At 40.0% G+C, this 10,823-nt stretch overlaps 1 protein-coding gene across 1 annotated transcript in view; it reads left to right on the top strand.

Moving 5' to 3' along the window:
* The first annotated feature begins 3,905 nt into the window (after window positions 1-3,905).
* LOC126470007 (protein artemis-like) overlaps window positions 3,906-10,823 on the top strand; it is a 75,517-nt gene continuing 68,599 nt past the window's right edge. The window contains exons 1-2 of the mRNA XM_050097479.1: window positions 3,906-4,305; window positions 4,388-4,649. Coding sequence (XP_049953436.1) covers window positions 4,197-4,305; window positions 4,388-4,649 — 371 coding nt within the window. The 5' untranslated portion in view covers window positions 3,906-4,196. The remainder of the gene's footprint in view (window positions 4,306-4,387; window positions 4,650-10,823) is intronic.

Below are 10,823 nucleotides of genomic sequence, written 5' to 3'. Positions count from 1 at the left end.
CATCTACACAGCAACGACACCTGGCAGGATTATCGTATTGTTGGAGCAGTGATGATAAATCATAGAGCTGACACAGCATGGATAAGAGGGCTTGTGTGCCCAGATGTTTCAACGTGAACTGTTGCAAATTGGTTATTAGCAATGGCAGTATGGGCAAGCACACTCCTAGCCTATCTTCCACTCACACTGCAATATGGACGTGCACAGCTCGACTGGTGCCATCAGTGGATCTCTTGGAAGATGGAATGGCACGCTGTGGTCTTCAGTGGTGAAAGCAGATTCTGTCTGCAAGCAAGTGATGGTCATTTGTGTGTATGATGTCGACCTGGTGAGCACTGTCTTGCAGACTGCGTTCTTCCAAGACACACTGGCCCCACCCCATGCCTTATGGTCTGCAGTGCTATAAGCTACAACTTTTGTTCTCCTTTGGTGTTTCTGGAGGTTAATGCTAACCGGTGTTTGGTACATGTTGTCAGGCCAGTTCTCTCGGTGTTCTTGCAAGAGGAAGGTGATGTGTTGTTCCAACAGGATAATGCTCGCCCACACACGGCCAGGGAAACTCAATGCGGTCTGCAAGAAGTGCAGTAACTTCCCTGGCCAGCAAAATCTCTGAACTTGTCTCCAACTGAGCAAGTGTGGGATATGATGGAACGAGAAGTGACGTGTGTTAATAATCAACCAACAACTCTTACAGAACTATGTGAACAAGTCGAGCAGGCATATTTGTCATCTGTATAGTTGACTGGATGCCAGAGTCAGTGTCTGCGTTGCCATCAGTGGAGGCTACACCACTTACTAATATTGATGTTTCAGCGTGAGTCAACATGGTGTACCTCAGAACCAATTGTGATATTGATCTGCAAATGTAATCATTTTATGTACTCCATATGCACTGTTGCGGCAATAAATCTTCACTGAATTGGAAACATCTAAAATGGGGTACTAAGTTTTTCCTGGTAATGTATAAGACTAATGAATGAAAAAGAAATTGAGGACTAATAAATGAAAAACGAATTCTATTAGCACATTGAAAAGATAGACACAACCCACTTGGCGTCAGTGAAATATGTAATACTTTCTGTAAAATAACCTACAGTTCCCAAGCAAAGCCTTTCAGAACAAATTTAATAAATTATAATGTCCATTTAAAAAAGTATTTGTGGAAACGTGGAGATCAGCTACTACTGCTGCTAATCATAACAGTTCATTCTCTATAGCAGATCTTCGTTAATAGTGGTTGAAATAGCTTGGTAAATCGCTCAGGTGTGGCAGTGTAGAGGCAACCGACTGCAGCGATATTACCTGAGACGATTGCAGTGATCCGTGTGTGGGGCTAGCCCATATGCAACGGCCTGTCTGTCTGCCTTCGTGTCTGCTGCTTGAAATGGACTGCTATAGATCTCGTGCATCCACATGACACAGTCACAGTTTAATCAAAGTCCAAGACAATAAGTCACGAAACTCAATAAGTCGTGAAACACCCAGGTTTTTTTTTGTAACCGCTACTGCAGCGGTGCCAAGCAAGTAGTATGTATAATCGCATTGCACAATTATTGTTAATTTATGTATGAAGCGTAGAACAAAGTTCAGGATGTGCAATCTCGATGTGTCTATATAAATTCTGTCAGTAACAGCTCTGCAGATTACTATAACTAGTGTTTCAATAATAGTTTGAGAGTGAGTTAGATTATAAGGAATAACAAAGAACCTAAGTATAAATGTTTAATTGATTTTCCCTAACGTTTAAATGAATATGTCCACTTAATATTACGGTTCTGGCACTGTTTAAAAGTTAAAAACTTGTAATAATAATGAGTGTGGTTGTTTGATAAATAACTCAGAATCATCAGAAGGTGTCCAGTCTATCGTGACTATGCTGTGAACTCCCCATAAGTTCTACTTCTGCAGCACAAGCTTCAAAATACTAATCACTGCAAGATCGTGGAGTGTACGTTGTACAAGTTCGTAATATAAATGTGAACTGTGGCCACAACTTCACTTCTCAGCGAGGTCTGTGGCTCCTGAATAACTATGAATTCTAAAGTTCTTTGTCGACGTGGGTAATGGGAAGTGAAACAAATCTGCACAACCACGCTTATTAACCACAGTGTAGAAATATTGCCACGCCTTATGTTAATAACAAAACAAATGAGGCGGCCATACTGCCCCATTCGCATGCGATTCGTCAAACTGCCTTGGATTTCCTTGCGATCAGCGACCGATCGCTGTGATTTGCAAGGCCTATGAGCCACATCACAGTCTTCATAACAGTTCCGATACTCACTGTGTAAAAGTTGTTACTGTTTGACAGGTGGGGCGACACTAGCGTTCCAGGCGGCGAGTAAGGTGAACGTCAGACGCGTCGTAAGCATGATGTTTGTTTTTCATCCATTTCCTACGTAATTTACGAAATATTTTAGTTATTTTCTTGCGTCTAAGGATTTTTGTAGTATCAAAAGGCATATATGTTTCTAAAAATGATTCTATTAGCGTAAGTATGGACAAAAACCATGAATCAAGTGGCAAGCTACAACACATTTGTTGAGAAACACATGTGACGTTGGATAGAACTGCAGCTTACCACGTTGATATCAAAATATAAATACACAGATTCACACGTAAGAAGCACAGACATGTATCTCTACATGCAAAAGCGATCGACAGCTCATTTATAGTTCTGTAGGCCTACTGTGTTTGTCATTGTCGCCTGTTGCCATCTTTATATTATTCAAAGTGGAACAAGCAACTGCCATATAGTCGGAGAAATATGTTGAAAACATTATAATGAGCTGATTACATTACATTTCACACAAAACCAAATATTTGAATAATTTTCAAACAATCTGTAAGTGAACAAGGTGCTAAAAAACTAATGTCATCACAGGAAGGAAGCAAGAAAAATTAAGTGACTAACAACAGAAGTGAATGAAATACATACCAAAGAAATCAGCAGCCTAAATGAGCCAACTTCTTCAGTTTATTATTTGATTTCTTGTTGTTAGAAACTATGTGTTGATTCCAATAAATATCGGGATCCTACAGTCTTCAACATTCGTTTGTCCTTGTTCACTTGATCCTTCTGATACAGTTTCTGTCGCTGTCTGTAGGCACTTTCCTTGTCCCGTAATAGTTTTCCTCGAAGTCTAGCGATCTGCACATTCTGACACTTCACACGCTTTTGTAAGACACTAATAACTGCACTTAATCTAACCACTTCATCGTCAAAGCAGGTCTGTGTTGACGATTCACACGAATCTGGCACTGACACGTGGAGAGTTGAACTGGCTGCTTCTGTGTCATAGGCCTGTTTTACAACTTTAGATGGATTGTCGAATCTTTGTGGCAGTTTACTTTTCATCGTCAGATGAGGTGGCTTATTTGGGGTGGCAAACAGTGTGGGTACTGCATTCCATACGAGTTTATTACTGTCTGCGTTAATGAACTGGTTTTGTTCGAAATGTCGCGAACAAAACATAACATTATTACGCAGGTAAACTGGGACTTTTTTCATAAGGTCTCCTCGTCTGCTATCAACTAGCCATTTTCTGCTCCTAAAACGAAACAGCAATCATTAATACGCATGTAGTTTGCAAGTGAATCCTGACGATACAGTTTAGTAACATGATAGTATATACCTCTCAGGATCCTTAGAACCTAAAAAAAGACAGCTGTGGTGGCTTCTTCCTGTTGCTACCGCAATTTATTGCGCTACAAACGCTCCCGCTTGTAAAAAACATTGTAGAAATCAAAATATACAACCACTATTCGCTTTCACGATCGCGCCGAACTCACAGTTTAACTTACTGGCCGCTTGGGGCACTGCTGGCGCGGTAGGCAACAAAATCTAGGCGAAGTGTCGCGACTGTTACGTTAAGACTGTTAAGTTTTTGCGTTGGCGACACTGGTATAACAATACACAGGTGGTGCGTGACGTTTTTAAACGTAGTGGAAATGTCAAAATTGTCAGTTTAGTGTAATGTCGTGAAGCTTATTGAATTGAAAGTTCCTCTGCGCATTATTAATTTAAATTCCTGTTTCTGCGGAGGAAAAACAAGCTGTTTTCTCCCCAACTACAGTACATCTTAGTGCTGTTCTTATCGGCAGGCGCATATTTCAATCGGCCAATCGTTATGAATAAAGTGTAATTAGCATTACAAATATTTTTTGTTCTGTTTTTATCAGAATACATAGAATAAATGAGCACATTTGGTGGTCGTATGCAAGAAATTCCTGACGTATCTGTGGATAATTTTGAAAATGAAAATCTGCGATCAACAGCCTTCTTCCTTAGTCATGCGCATACGGGTATATACATCTATATATTCTGGATAAACGTGGACATAAGACTTGCTGTCGGCTGCTGGTAACATTCTTTCCCTAATTTCAGATCACATGAGGGGCTTATATGAAGTTGCTTTCTACGAGCGGCTACAAACTGCAGAAAGGGAAGGTTATAATGTTTATTTGTATTGCACGGATATTACACGTGTTTACTTAATGAATATGAGTGGTAAGAAACTTAATAAGTATATAAAAGTGCTGCAGCTGGGACCATCCTTAATAGATGTTCCATTCTCAGAAAACCCTCATGATAGTAGAACCCTAGCTGTCACCTGCATACCTGCTGGACATTGCCCAGGCTCTGTAATGTGAGTATAAGATGACGACCTTATGTATAAATCACATATGAAACACACGGAACATGAATTATGCATTTACTTTAGCATCTGTGTGTTGACAATAGTGTACATAATTAATGGATTAATTTGTTTTGGGTTTGTAAGGAATTGTGATTTTTGAAGTGTTGCAGCAAATGTCCACCTTACATATTGACACCATGGTACTGCTTGATGTCTATGTGGATTGAGATTAAGTCAGCAACCGAATGAACATTTACCTACAGCTCTCTGCATATATAATTTCTCATAGGTGATTCACTTAAAAAAAATTAATGGCACTCTCCAGGGTAATTTTATCTGCTATAAAAAAAAGTTGGGACCAAACTTGCAGCAATAGAGAAAGAAATCTGCCTTTTAGTTCTTGGAGAGAGGACTGAATGACAGTGTGTTACTTTCCTTTGGTGCAAAGATTATAACTTTCTTACAATGAATGTGATTTAGTCCATGACATTTTTGCAGTGTAAATAGGTAACACACATGTGTATGTGTGCGTTCTTTTGTTAGTCAGCTCTGGGCGAGGATTTTGTATGCAAGCTTGGCAATGATTTGTTTTGTACGTGCCTGCTGACTGTTCAATACCTCAATTACATGATGTGTGGTTAGCCTCACTCCTTCCATGCATCAGTGCAGTCAGTTGTGTAGCAGTACTAGTTTTCTAAAACCAGAACTGTCAGACTTAACGGCTGGCCAGTACTTACTTTTAGGATGTGAAAGTCTTATTACTGTAAACTGACACACACAGAAATACAAGGGACTAGCCTAGCCTTTGCAACTATCAGTTCTTTACTTGTGGATAAACAAGGAATAGGTTGGGTAAGGACAGAAAGGAGAAGCAGGTCACACAGATATCAGGATCAGAGGAACGCATCTGCTGTGAGGACAAGGGGTAGAGATTTGAAGGGGGAAGTGTCGGAGAATAAGAGGTTAAAAAGTAGTACTGATCCAGCTTAAACCTAGAGATGATAGAGTAAAGGGTGAAAAGTAAAAGTTACATTAAAGGGAAGAGGAATAAAGTGAATTATGCAATTAAGAACTGAACATATCCAGAGTGTGATATTGTAGATAAGTTCAGTTCAACTTATGCATGTAATTTTTTTTCTCTGATATGACGTTGACCAAATTCCATATACATCACACATTGTAAAATTTAAGTCTGTACAAATTTGCAAACATAATGTTACAGTGAGTGTTGGACAGGGACTCAAACCTGTCAAAGGTCTCAACTTCAGGTTGTAAACTGGTGCACAGTTTTAATCTGCCAGGTAGTTTCAAATTGCTGTACACTCCATTATAGAGGAAAATTCTTTCTGGAATCATGTGGCAATGTCAAAAGGCAGTATGTAAAGTGTTTTGTCTAATAAACAAGATGTGTAGGTCTGATCACTATTATGTAGTACACTTGTTCAATCGAAAGAGAAATTTATTGCTTTTGCACAAGGATAACAAGTTAGAAATAAATCCTGGTTATAACAATGAGCTACAATATGTTTGCTTCTGTTGGCTACTTGCCACTGTCTTCAGCATGTAGCTGTCTGGCACACCAGCTCCAAACAGTGCGATGGTGTGTGAAAAATCTGAGTGCTGACCTAACAAAACAACACTCGTAGAGCTGGAGTGTGCACTATGAGCACAAATCTCGACCAGCCCTTCATTAAACAAATTCCACCTTGCACATGTTAACCAACAGCACATGCTTCATCAGTGCTGCAAGAAATGTGAAAGCAGATGTACAGATAGTATCCCCCCCCCCCGTTCTCTCTCTCTCTCTCTCTCTCTCTCTCTCTCTCTCTCTCTCTCTCTCTCTCGCTCTCTCTTTCTTTCTTTCTCAGCACTTGCATCACCAACATAGGATATCACATTCGACACACTAAAACTTGTAATATCAATTTAAATAATGGAAGAACACTTTTATACTGTTCGTTACCATAGCAGTGATGCATTTCGAGCTTGTTTAACAAGTTAGCAATTATACAGCAGCAAACATTTTTTGTTTATTAATGTGGCATTACTTGCTTATTGTTAGTGTTCTTCTGATCACCACAGTGATGGCATAAATAGTTTATAAAAACATGTTCCCTTTAAGATATGAAACTACCAAATGAGTCATTGGTACTTCACCAGTCACTCCCACTCTCCACTCGCTGACCATGACCAAGATGGGGTGCAAGCTGTGTGTCCAAAGTCAAGTTCCAGTCTGTTGTCCATGTGTATGTCTCTCACTGCGCATCCTGTTGGTGTGTTGCCATAAATATGAACATTTGCGCAGAATTCAACTGATAGCCTCTGTCCTGATTTATTATTAGGGTTATTCAAAAAGAAATGAGCTGGAGAGTGTAAAACTGCTGAAGGGATTGCAGTGCCATTGCTTGTGGAAGAAGGGGTGCTCCCTATAGGAATGCTCAGACCCCAAACTCACCACTAGAAAAACACTTCATCTCTTTGGATGATCGATGTGTGCATGTGCTCGCACTGATGTCATGTGGTTGTGCACCAGTGGTCAACTAGCAGCGAGTTTGTGGCCTTAGTACTCTTATGAGGAACACACCTTATTCTGTAGTCAATGGCATTGTGATCCCAGCAGCAGTCTTCATTTTACACCCTCACCTCATTTTTTTTTTTTTTTTTTTTTTTTTAATGACCCTAATAGGTCACCATTTTTTCAAACAAATTCAGTGGTAGTCACCTGGCTCCTACTGCTCACTTGTGGGTGTTCCAGCTTTTATGGTGGATGGTAGACAGTAATGGATTTTAAAAAGAATCATTAGTTTATCATGAAATTTGACATTAAGTTATTGTTATGTGCTTTAACTTGCCATAACTCTGCTTTATAAAGTTAAGTTACGTCTCTACTTTATAAATCACTATACTGTGGAAATGGTGGACGGTTAGAAAATTTTACTGCTTACAGAGTTACAGAAGTGGGTGGTAGGTGGAAAAGGCTGACTACCCCTGCTCTAATACATTGTTCCAAAGGGGCTTTGTTGTGCATGGCACTTGAGTCACTGTGAATTTGAATGCATGGCTTGTGTCTGGGTTTACTAAGTAATAGATGGAGTCATGAACAATCACATTCAAGTTTAGGCTTGCTCTGTTCACCTGATGTCACATATGATCCAACAGCCAATGAGCATTCAGTAGTGTTCTAGGTGCTCTGCTGTGTGTTATTTAGTGAATTTTTACTCAGTTTGTTTTGAGTTGTCCACTGATGATGGTGGTGAGTGGCAAATTCTGCATAAGCAAGCCAGAGGCATAATTTGCAGGATACCCACTTCCTTCAAGCACAAAGCCTCTCTATGCACATACCACGACTATCACTTGGAACTGGAAACACGGCAATCACTGTCAGTTCCTGAACCAGCACTGACCGCCATTGTACATGAATTGGACTATGCATCTTCTGTGTAACAGAACACTAATGGGACATGTGTTAACGGGATTACAAATAAAATACACTTTTTGTGTGAAAATATGGCTACACTATAGCTATATGCGTAACTGTATTTTTACTGTGATCTTAACATGCAATCAAATCATACAAGAAATTCATCAGTTGAGTAAGTGGCATTGTCAAGCAGAAATCGTGTCAATTTATTTTTAAAACTATTTTCAGTCTACCAGAAACCTTGACACAAATGAAGTGGTCAAATATTTTTATGGTTGATACTTTGCACGTATCTGTGCAAGAGTCAAGTAAAGTTTTAGGCAGTGAACGCTATTTTGTTTCTCATGTTTCCAATTTGTGACCGGTTCTTCATAACAAATTCGGTAAGATAGTAGGTGTGTTCGTGTACATGCAAGACAATAACAAATGGAAGCAGACAAAGTAAACCAACTTTCTAATGCTTTCATCATCATAATTGGCAATTACACATAGAGCAAATATTACTGAACTCAAGTGTTACAGATGAGCAATGTTATATGATTTGCAATTCAAGTTGTGATCCTCAAATCAACCATTTAATAATTTTATGGCTATTTCATTTATTCTACATCTACATTTATACTCCGCAAGCCACCCAACGGTGTGTGGCGGAGGGCACTTTACGTGCCACTGTCATTACCTCTCTTTTCCGTTCCAGTCGTGTAGGGTTCGCGGGAAGAACGACTGTCTGAAAGCCTCCGTGCACGCTCGAATCTCTCTAATTTTACATTCGTGATCTCCTCGGGAGGTATAAGTAGGGGGAAGCAATGTATTCAATACCTTATCCAGAAACGCACCCTCTCGAAACCTGGCGAGCAAGCTACACTGCGATGCAGAGTGTCTCTCTTGCAGAGTCTGCCACTTGAGTTTGCTAAACATCTCCGTAACGCTGTCACGGTTACCAAATAACCCTGTGACGAAACGCGCTGCTCTTTTTTGGATCTTCTCTGTCTCCTCGGTCAACCCAATCTGGTACGGATCCCACACTGATGAGCAGTACTCAAGTATAGGTCCATATGGTGTAGCATCTTTACTGGTCATGATGCTTGCGTCATCAGCTCAGAGTTAAAATGAGACGGAAGGTCATTTATACACTAATGAGTCAAAACATCATTGGTCCACTGTTGAAATGCTACAGCAGCATTTCTTCATAGTATGGATTCAGCAAGTCGCCAGTAGGTTTATGGAGGTATGTGACATGGGATGTGTATGCATAAGTCACGCAATTTCTGTATATTACGGGCCGGTGGTTTGTGGTTGCAGAGCTGGTGCCCAATATCTTCCTCAGTTTGTTCCATTGGGTTCATATCAAGCAAATTGGTGTAGCCAAGACATCAGTATGAGTCCACTATCATGCTGCTCAGATCACTGTAGCACGATTCTGGTCTTGTGACATGGACAGTTATCCTGCAGGAAGATACCGTCACTGTCAGGAGTGACATCAACTAGAAGGGATGCAGGTTATCTGCAATAATGTTCCCATAGTCCACAGCAGTCGTGGTGCCTTCAGTTACTACCACAGATCTCATGAAAGTCCAGTTGAATGTATCCCATCGCATAATACTGGCCCCACTGTCCTGCGTACAGTGTGTGTTTCGAGCAGCTGTGTTCCTGGATGATAGTGTATCCAACAGGACTATCCTATTTGGTGTAATGAAAACAGTAATCCATCCATGAGGTATGTTTCTGTTGATCCCCAGTCAAATTGTGATGATCCTGCACCCACTGCAAACAATTAATGATGTCATTGGGTCAATGTTGGAGTACGTAGCGTCATCTGCTGCAAAGCCCCGTGTTTGGGAGTGTCCATACAGGAGACAGCCCATCTAGACACTGCAGTAAGGGGAACTACCTCTGTGGCTGTCCTTCCATCAGAGATAGATGTCTAGTAATTTGTAGCAACAATATGGGCATCTGGTACCCTTCTATAGGGCTGTGTTGAAGTTGTTGCCAAGATCATACTGCAACCAAATGTAAAACAAATGTCCAACAATGTTCTTTTATGCTGGCAAAAATAAGCAAGACGAACAGTGGTTAATCTTCTAGAAGACTTAATCTATCATTGCCACTTACCACTATTGTTGATTAGGAAAATGATGCCATCATTCCTCTGAGTAACATGGACCACACACTGCCTCTGGTAGCTGCCAATTTCCATTGAAGCAGTGATAAGTATACATTCTGGATGGTTCATATATGTATCCTTACCCCGAGTCCCTTATGGAACCGTGTACAATCAAAACTGTGTGTTTTTTTTATTTTTATTTTTTTATTAGCCAGAACTTTTTTTGAAGTTTGTCAGAATAACGCAGACTGCCTACTAGAAGAGGGGCATGGGTATGAATGTATTGGACACCATATGTGGGATGAGGATTAGACAATACTGTAGAAAATTCTGACTGACTTCTCAAACACAAGTTGTTGCTGCTGGAATATGAGGATATGACATAGCAACACGCTCCTAGCACAACACTCAGATTCACAAAATATTCATAGTCAATAACCTAATACTCTTTTAGAAATGTAATTCGCAATAAAACTCAAGATTGAAAAAAAAAAATTATTACAAAAAAAATTCTGATTTATACTTCAGCCTCAGCTGCACATTTTTAAATTAATAACATGTTTCGATCTCTCTAGATTAACCTAAGATGTACGTAGTTGTGTCTGCAACTCATTGTCTCTGTGTCAGAAACTTATATCAGAGTACTGTACTCCTATAT

The sequence above is a fragment of the Schistocerca serialis genome, chromosome 3 (assembly GCF_023864345.2).
Source record: "Schistocerca serialis cubense isolate TAMUIC-IGC-003099 chromosome 3, iqSchSeri2.2, whole genome shotgun sequence".
Lineage (NCBI taxonomy): Eukaryota > Metazoa > Arthropoda > Insecta > Orthoptera > Acrididae > Schistocerca > Schistocerca serialis.
This window is presented reverse-complemented; position numbering and strand designations above follow the sequence as displayed.